Below are 23852 nucleotides of genomic sequence, written 5' to 3'. Positions count from 1 at the left end.
GTAGAAGTGTTACAGAACATCATTCCCTTCTATCACTGAAAAGAGATGGATAATCTACAAAATCATACTTTTTTTTTCACCCATCAGAGATCTGGGCTCACAAGGCAGCTAAGTGCAATACAAAGAGTGACATGCCTTTCCATTCACAGGCTTGGGTTCCCCACTATCGCAAACTCATTTTCTGGGAGAGTTTAAAACTGGGTATACGTTGGGCTTTCTACAGGCTGGTTTGTATGCCCACAGCTAAATCAAACCAAGTCAGGACCCAGCCATCGATGAGACTGCAGGAGGACAATGTCTTTATTCTTTTGACATCCAGCATTTCATTGGTTCATAGTACACAAGGCAGAAAATACTGAAATCATCATGCAGTTTATAATAAGAGAAGTGCTTTCATTTATGGCCATAGGAATTGAGCACACCAGCCAATCAAGAGCTAAGTGAGAAATCCAGAAGGTGGGCTGTTTTATACTCCTTTCACTATGGGAAGACCAATACTTTAGAGCAGTGTTTTCAAACTGTCTTCCAAAAAGCCTTAACACTCAGCAAAGATGCCTCAGTGAGAGAAGGAAGATTTAGGGGATCCTCTAGATCCCAACATCTGCAAACTCTGCTTCATCTAGAAAAGCTTCATTTTTTGTTTTGTATATGGGGGTTTCATGTGTGTTTTCATTTGGACAAAAAGAGCTCAGTCTAAAAAAATTAGAAAACCCCAGTGTACAGACTTCAACAGAACCTATCAAAGCCTCTAGGGGGAAAGAGAAAAAAAAAAAAAAAAAAAAAGAACAACCTTCTCTCTAGGAGAATGAGCTAACAGAAGTCTTCTTCCTAAAGAACTGTCCAGGAATATCTCAGAGCTGGACAACAGATTAAGAGGAAAATGCCTTTTAAAAGGACAATTCTTATGATAGCCATGGCCACCAGATTCCAGCTTTGGGGCTCTAATAAAATATCAAATCGTTAAAAATCAAAACATGGCCAGTTCTACCACTCTCCTCTGCTTGTTACTTTCCAGATACGTTCTAAGGTGGTGTGATCAACAGTATCTGACAAATACTCACAGACAGGAGCTGTGGGGAAAGATCCAGATGAGCTGAAATGCGGGGAAAAAATAAGAGCCACTGGGCCACCCACTGACTTATTTTTCATAAAGGTAGGAGTTACCTCACATTTCAGTATGGTTCATTTTTTTTAATGGTCTTGCTTAGAATTTTGCTTGATCTTCCTGATTTCAGTTCTATTCTACTCTCCAATTTCTATTTGCTTTCTTTGCTTTTAAAACCCAGAATGAAAATGAAACGGATCCATCTAATTACACCCTGCCTAATGTTCCTCCCAGTTTAATTCTGTGACTACAATTAATGTTTTATTGTTTTGTTTGGGTTGTTTTTGTTTTTTGTTTTTTTGGTCATCTGCTCTTTCCTGTTCCAAATAACTGTCTGAATTGTAACAAGACTGTCAACTTATTAACTTTTGAATAACAAGTATGAGGCTACGGTGTATGTATATATACATATATATATATATATTTTTTTAACTTGAAAGATGATTTTATCATTTTGTTTTATAGTTTCAGGCATAGAATTTAATGATTCATCCCTTACATATAACACCCAGTGCTCATCACAACTGCCCTCCTTAATACCCATCACCTATTTAACCCATATCCCACCCACCTCCTCTCTGGTAACCATCAGTTTGTTCTCAATAGTTAAGAGTCTGTTTCTTGGTTTGCCTCTCTTTTTTCCCATGTTCATTTGTTTTGTTTCTTAAATTCCACATATAAGTGAAATCATAGGGTGTTTGTCTTTCTCTGGCTGATTTATTTTGCTTAGCATAATACTCTCTAGCTTCATCCACGTCGTTGCAAATGTCAAGATTTCATTCTTTTTTTATGGCTGAGTTATATTCCACTCTATCCATTCATCAGTCATTGGGCATTTGGGCTCTTTCCATAATTTGGCTATTGTTGGTAATGTTGCTATAAACATTGGGGTGCATGTATTCCTCTGAATCAATATTTTTGTAAAATACCTAGTAAATACCTAGTAGTGCAATTGATAGATCAGAGGGTAGTTTTATTTTTAATTTTTTGAGGAAACTTCATACTGTTCCAGAGTGGCTGTACCAGTTTTGCATTCCCACCAGCAGTGCAAGAGGGTTCCTTTTCCTCCTCATCCTCACCAACAGTTGCTGTTTCCTATGTTGTTAATTTTAGTCATTTTGACAGGTGTGAGGTGATATCTCATTGTAGTTTTGATTTTTATTTCACTGTTGATGAATGACATTGAGCATCCTTTCATGTGTCTATTAGCTATCTGTATGTCTTCTTTGGGAAAATGTCTACTCATGTCTTCTGCCCTTTTTTTTAACTGGAATATTTGTTTTTTGGGCTAGGTCATATATTTTTTAAAAGATTTTATTTATTTATTTGAGAGCTAGCGAGAGCATGAGCAGGGGAGAGAGGGAGAAGCAGACTCTCCCGCTGAGCAGGGAGCCTGACTCGGGGCTCGATCCCAGGGTCCTGGGATCATGACCTGAGCTGAAGGCAGACGCCCAACTGACTGAGTCACCCAGGCACTTTTTTAAATGAAAAAAGTCATGCAGGCAATTAATTGGTATCTGGATATAACTGATCTCAAATCATGGCTCAGCTTGTGGTCTGTACTCTAAACAATGGGGCTAATTTTAGTGTTTAAAAATGAGTAAATGTTGGGGCACCTGGGTGGCTCGGTCGGTTAAACACCCAACTCTTGATTTCAGCTCAGGTCATGATCTCAGGGTTGTGGGATCCAGCCCTGCCTTGGGTTCCATGCTCAGTGCTGAGTCTGCTTGAGATTCTCTTTCCCTTTCCCTCTGCCCCTTCCAGTCATGCTCTCTCTCTCTCAAATAAATAAATCTTTTAAAAAAATGAGTAAATGTTCTGGAAAAGCAAAACTATGGAAATAGTAAAAGGATCAGTGGTTGCCAGGGTTTTTGGGGGGGAGGATGAATAGATGGAGCACAGATTTTTAGGGCAGTAAAAATACTCTGTATGATATTATGATGAAGGATATATGTCATTATACATTTATCCAAATCCATAGAAAGTACACCAACAATGAACCCTATAGTAAACAATGGACTTTGGGTGATTATAATGTGTCAATATAGGTTCATCAGTTGTAAAAATGAACCGTCTGGTGAGGAACGTTGATAAAGGGAGAGGCTGAGCATGTGTGGATGCAGGGGGATTATGGGAAATCTCTGTACTTCCAATTCTGTTGTGAATATAAAAGCGTTCTAAAAAATAAAGTCTTAAAAAAATCAATGACTTTGCTTAAATACAGGTTAACATTTACATGATTTGACTGATACCTGTGATTCCTTTTGGATTACAACGGGCAATCCTTGGTTAAAAAAATCTTTAGTTAAAAAAAAAAGTGCCATTCTGATGAGTGATGTTGATAATGAGGGGACTATGCCTGGGTAGGGACAAGGGGTATATGGAAAATCTCTGTACCTCTCAATTTTGCTGTAAATCTAAAACTGCGCTAAAAATAGAAAGTCTTTTAAAAAATGAAAACAAAAGGGTAAATGACCCCACAAAATATCATTCTGTTTTAAGTACCTATTGGTGATATTTGTTAGAAGTTCTCTTAAATGACATTGACCAATTCATTTCAGCAAGTGGAAAATATATAATCTAGTAATATTACCAGGGCATACTTGTTAGTATGTCACTCGCTTTTGTCGTGCAGATGACAGGACCAAGGAAGTGACTTCAGGAGGACGGAAGTGGGGTTTTTGCCTGTGGTGCCACTAACTTCAAAGAGGAAGCGTTGTTAGCGCTGGTGTGGTGCGACCTAAAACATGAATCACTGCATGCAAGCACGTGCCTTCAATGAAGGCATTCAAAATCAATGGCATCGGAAGCATCGGTAGATATAGGGAAAGAAAAAAGAGGCACTGCAGGGAATCCGGTTCATGACATTCATATTGGTAAAAACACGAAATCTGACCAGCTGTAATGTGAACCTGTTTAAGGAAGACTTAATATCACTCATCACTAAAGACAGAAGGTCAAAATAGTCCAGAAAGGGACCAAGGCAGGCTCCGTGCACCAGCGTGTAGAGAAATGTGCTTCTACATCAGCATGGCATAGGGAATACTCAAGTTCCCTAAAAAACTGGATTAGTAAAAGCTGACGGTCCAAACCACTATCTAACTCGACTTATCCTCAAATTTAAGGCCATGGGAACCAGAATCTTTCTAACAAGTACAAGAACTCTTCATTCTGGTGGCTCTTCTGAAATACGTGGAAGGATATGATCAACACAGGAACATGAGAAAAACATGCCTTTGTCAGTGACCTAGTAAATTCTGGCCTAGGAACCTCTGAATAGTGGATAAAGTTTTTGTGGGATGAAGAAGGTAGGTGTTGGCACCTACTGAAGATCTCACTTATAAAATAAATAACTTGCCAGTCTGGCTACCCAATGCAGGTTGGCTTTACCAATAATTATTAGGAACAGCCTCTTCTATAAGCAAATGATGATATTTTTATGGTCTCCCTTTAGGAGAAAAAGTCAGGGAAAGGGTATAAGAAGCTACAAAGATGAAATACCAACTGGTGATTCACTCCTGTGCCATGATCTCCTTGCAGCCTTGAACAAAGCAGTATCAGGCCAAGGAACAAAAGAATACTACACGGTCTTTGGGGAGGTGTGGAAGTGGCTTTGTTGCTTAAGAAAGCTCAATACCACAGGGTTTATGGCACTTTGGATGGAAAAGGCAATATCTTGGTATTTTCCTCATTAGGATTACCTGCAGGATAGACAGCATTAACAGCACAGGGGTTGTTTATAATGTGCTTTTAGAAGGACACAGCTATCAGGCTAGCCTTCCAGTCAGTGCCCAATAGCCTGGACATTAGCAGTCAGGCTCTGTGCACTCTGTGGAGTTTGCACAGATCTTGTGATATTCTGATATTTCTCAAGTCTCTAAAAAGTACTGTCTTCAGGTTGTTTCTCAACAACCAGGGGAAAAGGGGTTAACGACCAGCTTTGGTTCTAAATAAGTAAGGGTAATCGCGGAGACCTGCCAGGGGCTGTGGAAAGCTCGCTCATTTCTATCCGCTTTGACAGTACTCCCTCACTAAGTGTTATTGAATTCTTGGTATAACTATCACACATGGATAATATTTATGAAAGTCAATGAAATAAGTAAAGTCACTCTTCACCCTTGAAGTAAAAAACAAACAACACCAAGACCAAACTCATTAACTCCTCAACGTAAAGGGAAATTTCTTCCTCACAGCAGTAGCCGATGAAAACACCACTGACTAGTGTATGTGGAATGTTTCCAAAGGGTAAGAAAATAAAACTCAGAGAAGAGAGCAATAGACAGTATGAAATAATGGATAACCCGCAAATCATTTATCTCAGGCAGGCCGACAGGCCAATATACTTGGACAGACCCACACTTCTCTACGCTCACTCTCTCTTCAGAGTCTGACCCTTGACCATGACTACCCCTTCACCCCCAGGGTCCCCAGGTCATTCTCACCAGTGGCCATGGTAAGACAGACCAGCAGGGAAGTAATACAGGTCTTTGACTTAAAAGATTGAGCTCCTTACACATCAGAATCTAGTCTCTAAAAGTTATCCTGTGATAAATTAGCCCATCACTTCTCCTTCCTAAGTTTGACAATCTTTCCCTACCTCATTCCTAAGATATTTTTCTATTCATAATGAAGGAAGTCCTTTTGGAGACCGAATTTCACCAGCTACACCATCAGCCACTTCACAGTGTTTGTGGGCTATCACTTGTAGTACCCAAACATACTTTGACTTCAAATGATTAATTGCAGAACAAAGGCCTCTTCCGCTTTGCAGAGCTTCTCCCCCAGGCCACAGGGGAGTGGAAGTGGGGGGGGGGGTGGTCCCTGGACTTGCCCTGGAATGCATGAGCAGTTAAAGCCAATCACTCTGCACTTGGTAGACGAAGCACCCCGAGCCGCCCCAGCGATGTAGGTGCAGAGTGAAAGGTAACAGCACTGTTTCCTCATTCAGGGAGGGGCATCTGGGAGACAGCTTGCAAACCAAAGCCGGCCCTGTGTCATTAATCTGCAAGTTTAATTGCAATGCACAGCTAGTCTTTGGAAGACCTTTCCAATCCTGATAATGAAGACATGCATGTGCTTGTTGATGCCAACTCCCCCACTTTTTGGTTTTGGAACTATACCACTTACCAAGTTTCACAAAAACCTAGAACTGATTAGAACCTGTTGGCACAGGGTGACCGAAACAAAAAGGGTGAGGAAACAGGGAGATTGTGTGGAGCAGGGCAGCCTTTCTGGCGCCCCTCAAATCATACTACCCAGGCAGGCCCCTATTCCATCTAGTCTCTGCCCAAGGCAGGAGCCGTCAGGACTCCCACAGATAAGCAATTTAGATATATTCTAGCTGAATGAAGGAGACTTACTGCGGGTTTCCATTGCTGTCTGCCAAGCCAAGGAAATAGAGTGCGGACAGATGCTCTCTCGGGTTCTTATTTGAGCTCCAAAAAGGTTGGAGGCTTGGCATAGCCATGTATCCCAAGGATCTTCACTTCCTTGTTTTTTTCTAGTTTTGTTTTTTGGTTTTTTTTTAAGATAAATTGAAAGTCATATAGCCAAGAACAGAGAAGGTGATTGTTTTACCCCATTGACTAATCTTTCTTGTTTTAAACATGTCTATCTTCTTTAACAAAGCTATTAAGATTTTAGATGCTTGGGCATAAGCAACCCATATGGGATATATTTAGGGAATTCTATTACCAAAATCCAAATAAATAAGATGTCTCATCTATCAATAGCAGACAGCAAATCCTGTAATCAACTTCAACAGCAAATCCTGTAATCAAATCCCATAATCAATTTCAATTTCAAAATCAAGGCAAAGAAAACACAGGGATCATTTATTTGTTTAACAAATATTAATTGAGCACCTACTATGTATAAGGAAATACAAGGTGCAAGAGAGAAAACAAAGAAGCATAAGACACTGCCCTTGTCTTCTAGGGCTCACGATTCATTTAAGGGAGAAAATGTCTATAACTAAATGAATGAGAAAGAAATCACTAATGCCAAAACTGAAGGGACGGTAGGTAACCCCCCAGAGTTGTGGTGAAAAGATAACTCACAGAGATTGGGGAATATTTCATGAAGGAGGCAATATGTGATCAGTAGATTAAATCCTTTCAGAATAGGGTCTCATAAGTTTTATAGCATTAAAGACGTAATAGATACTTTAAAAGTACGTGTTAAAATCAAGCTGATTACATGCTATGAATCTGTACTATGACAGACACATGTGGACTAAGTACCCAGAGAAGGACATGCAGAAAAGATGGCACTTAGGCTGGCCCCAGAAATCACGCTGTGTGATTCCTCCAAAATGGGTGATTCCAAGAATGTCCTTACCCCTTTCCTCTCTAAGCAGCTTAATTCAGCTGCTCTGTCAATGCCCAGCTTATTTTCTACCTAACACCACAGGACGTCAGGGTTGGAATATACCTTCAAGATCTCCTAAGTCTAGCAGTTCCTAAACTTGGCTGAACATAGTGAAAACCAACACAGAACAACATAAGGGAGCAGTTCTTCTCTCTCCCACTTCCAAAACTCACCGCATATATTTAAGCAAGGGATGGGTGAAACTAAGGCATCTATTGAAGCAACCAAATACAGAATGAGTTCCTGCTCTGCCCTCACTGTGGGAAGCTCACTGAAACTGCAGATTGCTGGGTTCCACCCCACTTGGATTCTGACGCAGTAGATCTATTTCCTTTTTGACAAAGCTCTCCAGGTGATTTGAAAGACCTAGCAGATTTAGGAGCAGCTGATCTCCAACCTTCTTCCACTGGTTTCTGAATCCCCTCTACAATTTTCTGCTCAGTGTGGTCCTGATATCTTCCTAAAGTCCTCCCTAACTTCCACATTTCTTGGGGAGTACTTCCTCCCCCAAATTCTTACACCACCCCAGATCTTCAGTTTCCACTTAATATCATGTTGTACAATGTTGTAAAGTCCCTTCTAGGCCAATAAACAATTATTAGGCTCTGTGCTGGAGAGTGCACCATAGAACATATACAAGGAATGGGTTTATGTCCTAGAGGTGGGAAAAGACGCATAAACTGCTAAAATAACAAGTTGGAATGAATTAAGTTCTAAAGGATGTTAAAAAACAAAAACAAAAATAAAAACATGGGGTCAGAGATGAGAGGAAGAAGTAGTTTTTCTACTTAGAGGCATTTCAGAAACTTTCTAGAGAAGCTGGTTTTGAAGGTAGTCTTTAACAAATGACTACATTTTGAGCCCAATTTAACCAGTAGGAAATAACTGGGGACAATACAGTGTAAAGAAATTATCCAATGAGAACACAAGGCAAGAATGTGCAGGTGCGAGAAACAGTGAGTCATCAGGGTGGGGACATGTAGGATGAGGCTACAGGAAATGAGGTTGGAAAGTGAATTAAAGGCAAGTGGTTTGAAAGCTCATGCTCTAATTTGGGAGAGAATATGGAATCCTTGAAAGAGCTCAAGCTTAGGGCGCCTGGGTGGCTCAGTCAGCTGAGCCTACAATTCTTGATTTTGGCTCAGGTCATGATCTCAGGGTTGTGAGATCAAGGCCCACATTGGGCTGCGCACTCAGCGGGGTGTCTGCTTGAGATCTTCTCTCTCCCTCTCCCAATGCTCCTTTCACACCCATGTGCGCATACGCACTCTCTTTTTTTTCTCTCTCTCTCTAATAAATCTTTTTTTAAAAAAGAGCTCAAGCTTTAGTGTCAAAGAAGACCTCCATCTTTTATCTCCATTCTGTTGCTTCCTAGTGAAACTGTGATGCTGGCAATTGATTTACTCTCTTCTGTGTTCCTGTATGGAATAGTAATACACCCTCTTCTCCGGGCTGTTATAAGGACACAACAAGTTAATGAATATAAGTGCCAACCATGGCCAATTCTCTTCCCTTTATTTTGTCAGTAATAGAAAACCACAGACTATGTTTAAACAAATAGATGTAATCTAACTTCTGTTTTAGGAAGAGAACTGGATATAATATTAAGGGACATTAGAGAGGAAACAGAAACACATAGGTAGAGAGAACAGAAGGCTGTTCCAATAATCCAGGTGAGAGCTGAGGTCCTGAACGAGGGCAGAGCCACTGCGAAAACAAAGTACAGAAGATTAACCACTGAGGAGGCAAAACGGAGAGGTCAGCAACAGGTGGAAAATGATTGCGTGGAGTTGAGGATGAATCAGGTTTTCAGCCTGCTTTTGGCTGCTAAGAAGGAGGATAGCGATGCAGACAAAAGTGTTGGGAACCCGACAGGAGCAGGCCTCAGGTGAGAGAGAGTACATTCCAACGGGGACTTACTGAATTGCAGGTGGAGGCTGGGCATCCTGTGGGAATGGTTAGTGTGCAACAGGAGATTTGGGTCTAAGACGGGAGTCAGAGTTTGGGTCTGGGGAAGAAGACTAGGGAGGGGCTGGCAGAGCCGGTAGGGGAAGCTATGAAAATAGACGGGACTAGCTAGGGAGAGGGTGCCAAGCAGAAAAGAGGAACACTGACATCTGGACCTCGGGAAAGGTTCGCTCTTGAGGAATAGAAGAAAATGAGGAGCTAATGAAGGAGATGAAGGAGGAGTGGTTGCTTTCACAGATTTTTATGCAAAAGGAAAGTAAGTTTTTCTTGTTTAAGCAACCATTATTTTGGCCTTTGCTATGGCAGCTGAGGCTTTACCCTTACTGATACAGGAAGAAGGCAGTGTGTGCCAACAAAAAAGAAGTAAGAATAAACAAAGAACTCCTCTTTTAAGAAGCTAGAAAGGAAAGAGATGGAATGGTAGTTTCCAGAAGGCAGAGGGTCAAAAGAGGTGTGTTAGTTTTTTTGAAATCAATGCTCCTATACTTGTTGCCATTTCTAAGTCTCCCATCTCCTCTCTTTATTCATGGAATATTCTGCCGAAGTAGTTTTAAATTTATTGCTTGGGCAATAAGCAGGTTTTATTCTTCGTGGTTATGATAATTCTGTTTATAAGTCAGCTCTTTGGGACATTTACTGTTTGTATATTTGTACAGAACTGTCTCCAAATGTGACTTAGAAAAATGCAAAGTTTTGCCAATTTACTAGGAGGTGATTATTTGTATTACTGCAGCGGTCCTTCAAAATACGAAGCTTCGTAGCAGGTAAGTGTACACAGACCCTTTGACCATACAACAGAGGGCTAGGGAAGAGAACGTTAACTTGTTACAAGTTACTGTAATAACCATGTATGCATGTCAGTAGGAAAGCAGAATTTAATAAATAACAATTTTCGTTTATGGAACTTTTTCCAGGAAAAACTTTATCATATAAAGAGAGGAATTTCTGCAACATCTACACTGTGATCAATGACTCCTTTGTGGGCTGAGTGACAGCCTGTCTAAGTTTCCAACTCCTGGTCCTAAAGTGACCTGAGCAGTAGGGAGCTGTGAGGACAGCTTTTGGGATAACCCCACAACAGCTCTGAACTATCTGCTGTCAAGAGTATGCCAACTGCATAATCAACCATAATCGCGGCAAGTAATATACTTAGAACAGAAACCCTGTTGGTATTTAGCTGAACTAAAAATGAGAACGTAACCATCCATTCCCCCCATAGTGTAAATTATAGCTATGTGTATAATGAGAGTTCTTATTTGCATTTTTCATAAAACTCACCAAACTCCTTATTCACTCATTACTTACCCATTATGGGTTTTTTAAATGGCACTTTTAAGGTTTGCTTTGGCTCAGAGTGAATTATTTGCCAAGATTTTATTCCTGGAGTCATGAATCCCCTGAGACTTCTTTACCTTTTGCAAATTCATAGCTCATTTTGTGGGTCCTAGTGGTTTGTGGTCTCTATGTGTGCATGCGTGGGCATGTGTGGGGAGGTGTGGGGAGCAGTTTTAAGATATCCAAAGTAGTGAAACATTTCATAAGAAAGCGTCCTATATCCTGGAGTAATTAAACAAGAAAAAAAAGAAAAAGCAGAAAATGAGTAAAGAGTAGTTTATAAAAGTAGCAAACATTAGGTTACCTCCTTGTAATTATGCATATGCTTGGATAATCTATTGATTTAATAGGTGGAAGAAATGTGTGTTACAAAAATTCACTGAGTGTTTGGATATCAAGAAGCACAAATACAAAAGTACATGAAAAGGTAAAATGAGGCAAAGCTGCCTCTGAGAGTAAAAATTTTAATGAACTTTAATAAACCACTAAATGCAATGTTAGATAAACATGAGCAGAGGAAAACATTTTTGTGTGCATACTTTAAAAAAAAAAATGGTGTCTCCAAGACCAACATTACTATTGTAGGGGAAGAACTCAGGGCACAAGGCAAGTTGGCTACAGACATTTACCAACCAAGAGCGCAAGGAAAATTCTCCCTGCTCCCAGATCTCTTTGCAGCTTACCACCAGACCTTGGCTAGAAAGTCTTCTAATACAGTCCCTAATGAGCTGAAGAGTAAAGGTGGGAGACATTATCTCAGAAATGAAATATATTGCTTCTTGGAATATTAGAAAAGTAGTTTTTAGATTCATAGAGATTACTAGCTAGAAGAGATCATCTCAATATATATATTTACAGATGTGATAATTGTGTCCCCTACACAATAAGCAACTGGCGCAAGATCACATAGCAAATTATTGGTATAAAAATGTTGATTTTCTTAACATAACATAATAAAAAAAATAAATAAATAAAAATTTAAAAAAATGTTGATTTTCAACTCTCCACCTAGAGGTTTTTTTGCACTACTGAGCACTCCCTGTAATCAGAAGGGGTAAAAGAGGGGCCTGGTACATTTCACTGCAGGGATAAATTCCAGTATTTGGGACAGCATGAGAACTGGGTGGGCCATAGACCGAATGTCTAGGGACTGGGGCATTCTGGATTTGTGCCTGGACACAGAAGTTGCTATTTTGCCTAATACTGGCTTAAATGCCAAGGACAATTTAATGACATTAATATACCATCATATAGTAGCTTGCTCTTCTACTGATATACTTAATCTGCAGGTAAGTCATATCCCTAGTGAAATACTATGTCTCCTCTACTCAAAAACAGAATTGCATCCCGACACCAGCTTAATGCTACAGCTTATCATTCACTCACAAGGTACAAAAACATTGGATGTTTTTATAAGACAGTCATTTGTGTGTTTAGATATTATTCTGGGTTTTATGAGGGGGAAATTGTCACCCTGTTATGAAGCTGCATCGATTTCAATTTTGCATCGAGCTAATGTGTATTGATGGAAACCATGTTAAGCAGAACAAGAAGTAAATATTCTCTACCACCACAAATTGATTACAAGTGGCCTAAAGTAGTTCTCAACACTTCCATTTCATTTGGAAAGTGAATTTACACCTTTGAAAATATTATTATTTCTCCTTAATTTGTCCCAGTGATTTTTGGGATTTTAACTGGCCTTCGAATATATTTAAAAATCAAATAGGTGAAATTTCTTCTGAAGGAATCCCAAACTACAGCTTTTTTTTTTTCCCTAATAATTACAAGCTCTCAGGTTTTCATTTGGTTTTGAATTTCCTTTTTGAGGATGTCTTTGTATTATGTGATGTTACCTCCTGATGTTTAGTTTTATTGGGATTTCTTGGAAAAGTATAATAAAAATTAATAATAATGGACATGATTAAATGGGTGTCAAGACAAAGCGATCATGTTGTTTCTCATGTAATTATAATGGAAGAATTCAAGTTAATTTGCTTATTTTAGCATAATGAATATGTGATTCCAATAGTTTAAAAGCTAAAGTCTTTAGCAGGTAGAGGACAATGAAAAAAAATCCTCACATCACAAGAAAACCCTGGATATTAATCAGTTTGTTTAACCGGATGAACAGTTGTATACATAATGTGCTAACATTTCTTAACAAGTAGATTTCTGTAAACAAACTGCTTCCAAAAATATTTTATGAGCTGTCATTAACTTCAGAGATGTTTTTCTAGGTTGGCAACCTTGGTGATCCATCTCGCAAAAGCACGGCTGGAATGGAGAGACCCCTGAAATTGCTAAGTGAGGAGAACTGAGAAGGGTCCTGTGAAGTCATGACCCTTGAAAGGTGTTGGTTTACAGAGTGTGAAGCAGGCAATTCCCTAGCTGCACCCAGGAAGCAGCGCTGGACGGGCCGGTGGCTAGCAGGGAGCAGTGCTTTGAAGGACGGGAGGATCCCACCGCCACGTCAGACTCACAGTTAGTTTGCTCGAAGTTCTATGATGGGGGAAAACTCCTTAATTTGGACAACAGTTCAATATTTCAACAGAAGATTCTTAAACTAAAAAGCAATTAATTACCCCCTCCCTTTTTTTCCCCCGGGACTGTTTTTTTAGGGCTCCAACTAGAAGGACAAATTCACTAAGGGTGACGCTCAGAATCTGAGGCACAAGATCTTTTGGGCTGTCCATTCCAGACGCCCTGCTGGACTGCCTGGCCTTCGGGTGTGGGCGCCGAGAGCTGCCTGCCGAGCGGCTGCAGGAGCTCGGCTCTATCACTTTCCTATGGGGCTCACAGCACAGAATTTGTGCCACAGGAGCTTAGGTAAGCTGAAAAGGCCAAATAAGCAACTGCGGGGCAAGAGCAAGAAGTCAGACTCCAAGAGTTTTAGGGTTTTTTCTTCCACATTATTATTGTTGTTGTTGTCATTATTATTATTTTAAAGATTTTATTTATTTGACAGAGAGCGCACAAGCAGGGGGAGCGGCAGGCAGAGGCAGAGGGAGAAGCAGGCTCCCCGCTGGGCAGGGAGCCCGATGCGGGGCTCGATCCCAGCACTCTGGGATCAAGACCAGAGCAGAAGGCAGATGCTTAACCGACCCAGGCATCCCTCCTCCACGTTATTATTAACCATCTATTTTCTTAACAATGTCACAACTATTCTTTTGCTTCACTTTATTTATATAATGGATCCACTCACTTTAATTCCCATGTTTTCAAACAAGTAATGGTGGAAGAGAAATGCTGATAAGCATTTTTAAAGGTCTTTGACTTCCTCAGAAAAAAAAACCCTGAGAAAAATATTTAGAGACTCAGGAATACTGGGTCAAAAATCTCTAAACCTTCATCCCTTTAAAAATAGCTTTTTAACGTGAAACATATTAGTGTATTGTATGTGTGAGCGTGCAGATATATTATGTATATGCCTTTTCTCTGATCACGAAGTAAAGAACAAAAATACTGAATTACGGAATTCGAGGTCTCAATGTTTAGCGAGATATGGATGCTATAGATAAGCCATTTCCCTTAATTTGTAGTTTTTTTTTTTTTTTTTGTCTCCTACTCCGCTTTGAATGACACTCTCATACTTCTGTTGTGCAGCAACAGTACAGCAAGACCTTTTTGAAGTTTAAATGCATGACACCCTTTGTAGAACAGTGGCGACCTGATCAAAACAGTGATCAAGCAGAAATGCTTTTTTTTTTTCTGATAAGCAGGGCCAAAGTTAGTCTCTTTCTAAGTAGAATGAACTCCCTCCCTCCCTCCCTCTCTCTCTCTCTCTCTCCCCTTGTATTCAGAGTGGAGATTTTTCTCCTACCCCCAACTAATAAAATCGGGAGGCTGCAATGAGGCTGAGCGGCAAGCAGTTTGATGTCCTCAGCAGGATACGAGGAGTCAGAAGTGGCGCTGTAAATCCAGAGCGGGGCTTCAACACTGTGTTAAGTGTGGCCTGAGTCTCAGAGATTTCCTTTTGATGCAAGTTCAGTATATTAATGGGAAAAGCATTCACTTTTATTTGTCTGTACTGTCTGCGACAGCAAGGCTGCCTCATTTAGCCTGGGCCAACGTGAAAATACACAGAGAAGCAATCTGTTGCAAATTAGCACAGCTCCCCTTTCATTTACTAGCTAGTAATTGGAAGGGGTTAAGAAAGTGTAACTTATCAGACCACGTGAGCTATCTGCTTGTGTGGATTTCCCCGTGAGCCCTCAGGCAATAATCTTTCCTCAATGTCCACTTGGTCTGAAAGAAAATCCTGATGCGTGTAAAATGCGCTCCCTCGGTGAGCTTTGACAAGGCAGTTTCCCCAATTCCTGAAAGGGGTATTGATATGACTCCATTAGAACCTTACCTTTCTTTAGATATAGTTTTACTCTCCCGCTTCCAAATGGTCTTGAAGTCAGTGCAGAATTCGTACCATACCATAAACACATAGTTGGGTGTGATTTCCTTCTCACCGGACTTTGGCTTCATCCCAAAATATCCTACTGTTGTTTCAAAACTGCAACAGGTAGGGGGAAAAAAACAGAGTGAGGTGGGGGGTGAGAAACTGTCCATACCCCCAGGGCAGGATTGCTGGGGGGGGGGGGGGGCATTTACCATATATTCATTCTCTAAGACAGAAGCCCAGCCTCATAGTGACTGTGGCTTATCCGGAGCCTCAGAAAACCTATTTACTTAAACCACTTCTCCAAGAAATTCAATCTGATACTCCCGGTCACATTTTATGTATATAAAAATGAGCATGTCTGATTCCAGGCGGTATGCCGGTGAAGCTATGAGTTTGCTCTTCATCTCAAATCCACATCATTTACCAGCTCTTCATATTATGTTTAATGAGTACATGGACATATAATGATGACATATTGATTCTGCAGCCTTAGCAGTGGTCAGTTAGACAGCCCATCAGGAATAATTAATCTATTGAGCACTTCATGGAAAATCCAGAGACTATTCTATCCTTATTCTGCCATCCGCTGGTTTTTTGATCTTGGGTCAGTCACTCAGCATCAGACTTTCCGTTTTCTCAAGGGTAAAATAAGACTTAGAATAGGTGATCTCTAAGAAGGTTACATTTTAAAGCTTGATATGCTATAAGAATACAAACCACCGAGGCATAAAAAGAGATAGAACTGAAGGCACGGCAAGGTTTGGGTGAAAAACCATCTTTGATCCTGGAAAGACAATCTAATCTGGTCAGGAAAGGATCCAGGTTTTCCAAAGTCGATTCTCAGGCATTGCTCCGAATCTCCTGACCTACCCCATGGAGGCTCACTGCACACCAGACTGCTCAGGCCTCCCAAGCAGCCCTTCTTGGAGGCTCTAGCTTTGTAGCGATTTATAGCTCTGCACTTAGTCCCCCACCCCCAACCTTCACCCACCCAAAGCCTCACAAGCTCATTTGCCATGAGCAAGAACACTTAAATAAATGGCCCCTTTTTCTAGGGTGTTGGAAACTAATCAAAGCAGGAATGGCTGGCCACGTTTACTACTCAGTGCTCTATCATCTGTTCAGACACAGTGGTTTTTTTTTTTTTTTTTTTTGTGGCCATCCTGAATCCTGAGTTTCTAATGGAGCTCCATTCAATGGCAACTGTAAAACCCTGAAGCCCCGTCACTATTATGGAGAATACTTTCATCTCGTTCTCAGTTATTGGGCAATATGTATCTCATAAGATTTTATCACATTTCACAGATGAACTGTTAATTGATTCCATGGCTATGATTAGGTGAGATCCAAGCTGGAGCTGCAACTCTGAGTCCCATAAATTCTTTGTGCTTCTGTAAATAATAAATCTGTTTTTAATGCAAATTAAAACTACTGGCCAGGGAATTTTGGCTCCCAGTTATTAAAAGATTGGAAGTGCATAAGTAGAGACAGGCAATAACTACAATCATTTCTTAAGGGACTCTCTTCTAATTCCAAACATACATAATTTGGAACAAAACCAGTAATGGAAGAAAGTCGCAATGTCAGGCGACGCCTAACTCTGTGGCAGTCAAAATACTGATAAAACCAAATGTACTATGCTCTATGGCATATACTTTTATTTCATTCAAAATGAAAATTATATTGACTGTGGTGTGGAAATACACAAGTAGAGGGTTATGTAACCGATGGGAAGAGGCCATGAATTTCTTATAGAGTCATGGGGCTTTAGAACTGGAAGGGATGTAATAGGTCAACTCATTCAAGGTTCTCATTTTAGAGACGAGAAAACAGAGACCTGGAAAGATTGAATGACTTTATTCATTGGCAGCGTTGGGCCTACCACTCGGGTCCCCCAGTTCTCAGTGAAATGATTTTTCCACCCTTCTGTTGCTCGTGCTCATCGACACAGGCATTTTTCTTTTCTTTTCTTTTTTTTTTCCTGTTTCCACTTTAGACACAGTTGCCCCCCAGGAGCAACCCCCCAGCAGAGCACATCATCATCGTTTTTCTCTTCCTTATGGTCACCTTTGATACAGAAACATACTTATTTGTGCATTAATAGAGAAGAGAAAGTCTTTCCCTCTTAGTATTCAGAGGAGCAAATGATTTCCCAGCAGGATATAGTGAAGAGGACAGAAACTCCAGTCCCTGTGCCTCACAGATCACCTCAGCAGCCCTCACAATATCTGGAGTCTAGATCCTGAGACCCAGATGCTGCAAATACCAGTGACTGTTCACAGAATGCCAGTGTTGTTCAGTAGGTTATCACAGAGCTTCAGAAAAGCATGTCGTCATCCTGGAGGCCTCACTTTTCCCAGCCTACGCTGGAGCTAACCACGTACCCTCACCACCTCTCACCCTGGGGGTTTGTGAGGCCTTGCTTGCTAACCCTCGAAGGGGACAGAGACTAAAGGAAATACTGAATTTCAGCATTCCCTCCCTGCCCTCCCCCATGTGTTTTAGAAACTAAGAAAGCAAGTGAACCTCTTCAGAAGAACCAGAGCAAAAACAAAGTCCCAGGGGATGGCCTGGCTTTGGCACTCTGCAACTTTGACAAAGAGGAAGTTGCTCTGAGGATGTGCCTTATTTGACTTTGGGGTTATCCTTTCGTTCAAGGAGAAGCTAAAGGGCTAGAATATGAGCCTACGACTGCTTCATAAGGTCTAGACTACTGTCCTCCTGAAAACTGCTGATATTTAACAGCCAGGCTAATATTCTCCAATGGACAAAGGGGCCATCGTGCTTTCTGAAATTTCTATTTGTCAGCAGATAACTCTCAAATAGCTTTCAACTTTTAGAAGATTGATTTCTAATCATATGTTATGTTTCATAAAACTTCTTTCCTTCGCTCTATTCCCTTTTTTTCCTCTCTGCTCCAATTCCTTATCTGATTGCTATCTTTGTAATTCAGCTAAATATTTTTAAAGCACAGACAACGACAACACTATCAAAGAGCTGGTAATGACGTGAGCTGTTTTACTTTTTAGTGTTGAGGTGCCAAAGCAGGACACGTCCCCTTACTGTTTCACATGCAGGCCTTTAGAAACTGCTTAGGAAAAGCAAACATGTCGTGGCCTCAGAGTAAATTGTTTCTCTTGAGAATAAAACAGAAGAATTTACTAAATCTCACACAAATATTGCAACACTGACCACCAACCTCCTTAAAAAGTGCAAGCAAACAACTGTGGTTTCTACATTAAAGATGGGATCTAACATATTTCATGTATGACATGAAAGCTACACTACCTTCACCACAAAGTCACGGAAAACGCTGACAACCAAAATTTATGACCCCCCTCAGCATAGCTAATGCACAGCAGCAGCTTCGGCCCCTCGAAGGTAGGCCCCCTTTCCCTTCAGCAAGAATCTTGAAGAAATATTAGAAATATGACATCCACCCTGGAAACCCAAATTTCTGTTTGACCTGACACCAAGGTGTGGATGTCTTTTCGGAACGTAACATAGACATATTCGTTTTATACATGGAGGAAGGGAAAACTTAATATAGGGATAAGGCCAATCAAGGGGCACAAAAATCTTTAAAACCATCATCATGGGATTGCTTTGGTTTTTAAAGATGATCATGCTTACTTGATAATCCTGACTCAAGAACATGTCTGCAATTAGAAAAATGCAGGATTTGCCTCAACTTCACTTTCATCTGCATTTTAATTTGATTGGCAGTTGGAAGCAGGGCAAGATGTTGGCGCCCGCCGAAGCAGAGCTGACAGCGCTGTCTGTAGGCTTTAAGAACTCTTGGAAATTGTGGCTGGACAGGAGGAAATGGTTTGTTTCTAGAGTTTGTTCAGTTGCGTTTTATTAACTCCTCTCTTCACACATTTGTAAAGTTCGTTGTCCTTATAGGCTACTTCCTACCCCTACCTCTCATTTAACTTTCTAGTCCTTCTAGAATTAACACCAGCAAAATGTATCTCGGTTCTCTGTGCTGAAAATGAGAATGCCTCAGTATATTCTCACTCACCCTTTTAAGAGTAGAGGCATAGCCAAGCTGACTAACCTAGTCAGCAGACAAAAATAAAATCCTCTATCAGGGACCAGAGCCACTGATTACTGGGTGAACTGGATGGTTCCATTCTGCTGTCTATTAAGAGAGAGAAGAGCAAAGAAGAGGCCTGAAGTGGGTGACGGGTAGAACAGAAGACTCCTGAGGTCTCTTCCAATTTCGGAGGCACTTTTTATATATAGGGGTCAGTCCCTCCTCCCCACTTGCCCCTTGTTTACCGTATCCTCTCAGATCTGAGGAAAGACATAATAAGTCTCTTAGATGTTTGCCATAATTGGTTTAATCTAGTTGTAATGCTAAGAAGGATCACGTTGTTCCTAACTTCCATAAAGTGGCTCAGGAGCAGAGAAATGGAGGAGAGGCAGAGAGTGTCATGACGTGATGCTTGTCAATCACTGCTCAATGGTTCTGTGCTCTTTGAGGAGAAATGTTTCCAAGTCTTATCATAGTGCTTTCCCTTCATCTCCCGATAGAATCTTACTGCTCACGGATGTATAGTCTCAACAAATGGGGCCGAAAGAATGGCTAGTCAGACACCATGCTAAGTAAAATAAGCCAGTCATAAAATGAAAAATGCTGTATTGATTCCACTTATATGAGGTATCTAGAGTAGTCAAAGTCACAGAGACAGGAAGTAGAATAATGGTTGCCAGGAGCCGGGGTAAGGGAGGAGAATGGGGGAGTTATGGTTTAATGGGTACAGAGTTCTATTTGGAGATGAGTTCGTTCTGAAGACAGACGGTGGTGATGGTTGCAGAGCAAAATGACTGCACTTAATAATAACACTCATAAAAAGGAACAGCTAGCCAAAGAAAGGACTAAGGCCAAGTCAGAGCCACTTACCTTTTCTGTGCATTCTCCAAGTGACTTTCTTCCATTTTATGCTCATTTTTGGCTGTGAACGAGAAATAATTATTATTAAAACAGTGTTTTCTTCCATCATATCTTTTGGCTAAATCTTCTAACTTTGATTACACCCATGGGTTATCAAAATAATTCTGAATGCAGGGGTTGGCAGCCCCTACCACATGTCCTGGAGATAGTTCTCAACTGGCTACATCTCCCACCCTTGCTTTCTTGAGAATAGCTAGAGCTAATGGTGGCCATATAACTTATTGTTCTCACTGGGACACTCTTGAGAGTGAAAGAAGGTGATAACTAATAATTACATCTGGACAAAAACATAAATTGGAGCAATCCTGGACAGATTGGTACATGTGGTCACCCCAGCCACAGCTGGCCTCTTTGTGAGCTTTGGCACATACTTGGTTGGCACTCTCCCCACCCTTCCCCAAACATCAGAAACCCAGAACCATTTGCAGCTGTTCTGCTCGGGTTCACACAAATTCACTGGAACACTTGCACACACTGTCTCTACACCCAGAGACTCCTTTGGCAGTCTGGGGAAGCCTATGGTCTCCTTTCTCAAAATACTGTTTTTAAATGCTTTGAAAAAAAAATACTTAAGACTACTAAGGAAATCCATGATACTGAGATACAACTCTGAATTTATAGATCAAGAACCAGTGTTCTGTAGGAACTATTTATTTAGGAGGTTTCATTTTTGGGTGGTGCTTTTACATATCATTCTCTCTAATCAGAAGATATTATTATACATGATAATAACACTTCTTCACTTTAAAAATGTCTAGAAAAATAGGCAAGTCATAATCTACATAAGCCTTAAGGTTTCTTCCATTTAAGGCTACAATGATATAAAATGAACAAGAAAAGAAAATCAGTCTTATCTACTAAGGCCTATGATGTGATACTTCATGAAAGATATTAAAGGATTTTTTTAAAAGATTTTATTTATTTATTTGAGAGAGAGAGAAAGTGCACAAGCAGGGGGGAGAGGCAGAGGGAGACAGAGAAGCAGACTCCCTGCTGACCAGGGAGCCCGATGTGGGACTTGATCCCAGGACCCTGGGGTCATGACCTGAGCCGCAGGCAGATGCTTGACCTACTGAGCAACCCAGGCATCTGATATTAAAGGATTTTGAAATACCACTATTTTACCAAGCTTAGCTCTGCCATGTACTATGTGTGTGACTGTGGTCAATTTACTCATGACCAACTGCATAGTTATGGACTCATCTGTCCTATACGAATAGCCACAGTGACTACCGTCATACTATATCATACAAGATTAAATTAGATAATATATATCAAGTGCTTGGCACACAATATATGATCAATAAACGACATGAAAGGTATCATTAGTACCTCATCATCAATTTCATCATTGATTTTAAAACATCAATTTTATCAAGTTACTCCCCTACTCAAAACCTTCCAAAGGCTTGTCATCACCTTTGACACAACCTTTAACATCTTCACAATGTCCCATGAGGCCCTGCAGTTCCACTCACTGGCTCCTCTGTGACATCACTCCCTCGCTCCCATGCTCATTTCTTTCCAGTCTCTCTGCCAGCTTGCTGATGCTTGAGCACACTGAGCATGCGCATTAAGGGGTCTCTGCACCTGCTGCACCCTGCCCACAGTCTGTGCATGACTGGCTCCCTTACTGTTTTCAGGTTTCAGCTCAGATATTACCCTCTCTGACTTCACTTAATAAAAGATCACCCCTTGCTACATATCCCTGTCCCCTCCCTCAACTCTCTCAACCTCCACACGTTACCTTTTTTCCTGCCCAGCCTCTATCTACCTGGCAGACTATTCGTTTTCTCATGCATTTATTATATGACAATTGAAGGTAAGCTCAAGGAGAGAAGCAAGTTCAGCTGGCTTGTTTTCTGCTGAGCCTTAAACACAGGAAGAGTGCCTATATATTAAACAACTTATTTTAGTTGAAAAATGCATATGCTGGACAAATATTGCTTCAAAAGAAAGATACTAGGTTTCCTAAAAAGAAAACTTGGTATTTTATTTATTTATTTATTTATTTATTTATTTACTTACTTACTTACTTACTTACTTACCAGAGAGAGAGAGAAAGAACACAAGCAGGCATAGTGGCAGGCAGAGGGAGAAGCAGGCTCCCCAGTGAGCAAGGAGCCCAATGTGGGACTCGATCCCAGCACCCTGGGATCATGACCTGAGCCCAAGGCAGATGCTTAACCGACTGAGCCACTCAGGCATCCCAAAACTTGATATTTAGAATACAAACACAGACTAAATAAGAATGTCAGGCTAAAGTTATACACTATTACCTCGAAGTCCAATAAGTGTCAATTAACAAAAATGATTTTTTTTATGTTAAAATAATTCTGCTTTGGGCGCCTGGGTGGCTCAGTCGTTAAGCGTCTGCCTTCGGCTCAGGTCATGTTCCCAGGGTATTGGGATCGAGCCCCACATCGGGCTCCCTGCTCAGCGGGAGGCCTGCTTCTCCCTCTCCCACTCCCCCTGCTTGTGTTCCCTCTCTCACCGTCTCTCTCTCTGTCAAATAAGTAAATAAAATCTTTAAAAAAATAATTCTGCTTTGATAATGACACCATTTTAGGTAAAATCATAGTTATGGTCATCTTTTGCAGTATGATTTCCCCCATCCTCCTCGTAGGAGTCTCTGTGAATTAGTCTCATTCTTAACCAGTCAGACAGAAGTGACCTATGTCTCTCCTACTACCAAGTCCTCCAAAATGTGAAACAAACAAGTAGTTTGTTCTTACCCAGTGATTCTTAATTATGTACATGGCCAAACACAAGGAAAAATTCCTTTGAGGCCTGATTGATCTTCCTGGAGCACCTTTGCTGTTCTCCCTCACCAGGTGGTTTCTAACCGGCTACTTCCAGGCGGTAAGTAGAACTATAAAGCGGTCGTTGCATATAAATTCACTGACGAGAAATACCCTTTCCACAAGGAATTAAGCATTCAGTAAGATTTTGGAATGGCTCTCTAAATATGGGTATTTGGAAAAAAAAAAAAAAAAAGCATCCAAAATTTAAAAAGAGGTGTTACTAAGAGGCCCAATGCATACTGTAGAACTTCTGAGGGTTTGGGAGGAAAGAGCCTTCAGGAAAATGAGAAGAACCTAGAGATCTTACTTTTTCCTAAGCAAAGGGCCTACGTACAGAGAGAAAAGGCAGCCACTTCCATGGTGTGACGGGGAAGCTCTACCAGCCTAAAATATTTCTCCCATCAAAACGTGTGACATTTCTGACCATGTCATTATACATTTTCAGTCTTCAAAGTGCTCTAAGCAAAACAAAAACACATTACCTGGAAGGAAAATGTTTAAAGACTGGAGTCACAAACTCAAATTCTAGTATCAGCAGCAAATAAGGCAACTGTAGGCCAAGTAAAAGAATCCTAATATTCTAAAATTCTATCTCTTGCTTCTCAATACTGGAACTGACAGTCTCGGTGTAGGGAAGCCAACAGGCCGTGGTAGGAAAATGGGAAGGCCACGCCCCATGTAAGGGAGGGCAGGCACTTGCCATTGTTACCAGATCTTCCACCTTTTTCAGAGAAGCTAAGATTTTTAAATGAATGGTCCCGACTTAAAAAAAATTTTTTTTTTTCAAATACTCTGTAGGACAAAGGGAACATTCCTGTTGGCCATATCTGGTTCTGCAAGCTCTGACTTAAGCCATTAGTAGCAACTGACATAATGACATAGGTAGGTTTGTTCTTTTGTTCCATGTGCCAGACC

At 40.8% G+C, this 23852-nt stretch overlaps 1 protein-coding gene across 4 annotated transcripts in view; it reads right to left on the bottom strand.

Annotated features, from left to right (window-relative positions):
• FMN1 (formin 1) overlaps nt 1–23852 on the bottom strand; it is a 418828-nt gene that overhangs the window by 18722 nt on the left and 376254 nt on the right. For all 4 annotated transcript variants that reach the window (XM_032417337.1, XM_032417336.1, XM_032417339.1 and 1 more), the window contains 2 exons: nt 20083–20134; nt 15135–15284 (listed from right to left, as the gene is read on the bottom strand). In XM_032417337.1, the coding sequence (XP_032273228.1) occupies nt 15135–15284; nt 20083–20134 (202 nt within the window). The remainder of the gene's footprint in view (nt 1–15134; nt 15285–20082; nt 20135–23852) is intronic.

Source organism: Phoca vitulina, unplaced genomic scaffold (assembly GCF_004348235.1).
Source record: "Phoca vitulina isolate PV1807 unplaced genomic scaffold, GSC_HSeal_1.0 scaffold20, whole genome shotgun sequence".
Taxonomy (NCBI): Eukaryota; Metazoa; Chordata; class Mammalia; order Carnivora; family Phocidae; genus Phoca; species Phoca vitulina.
This window is presented reverse-complemented; position numbering and strand designations above follow the sequence as displayed.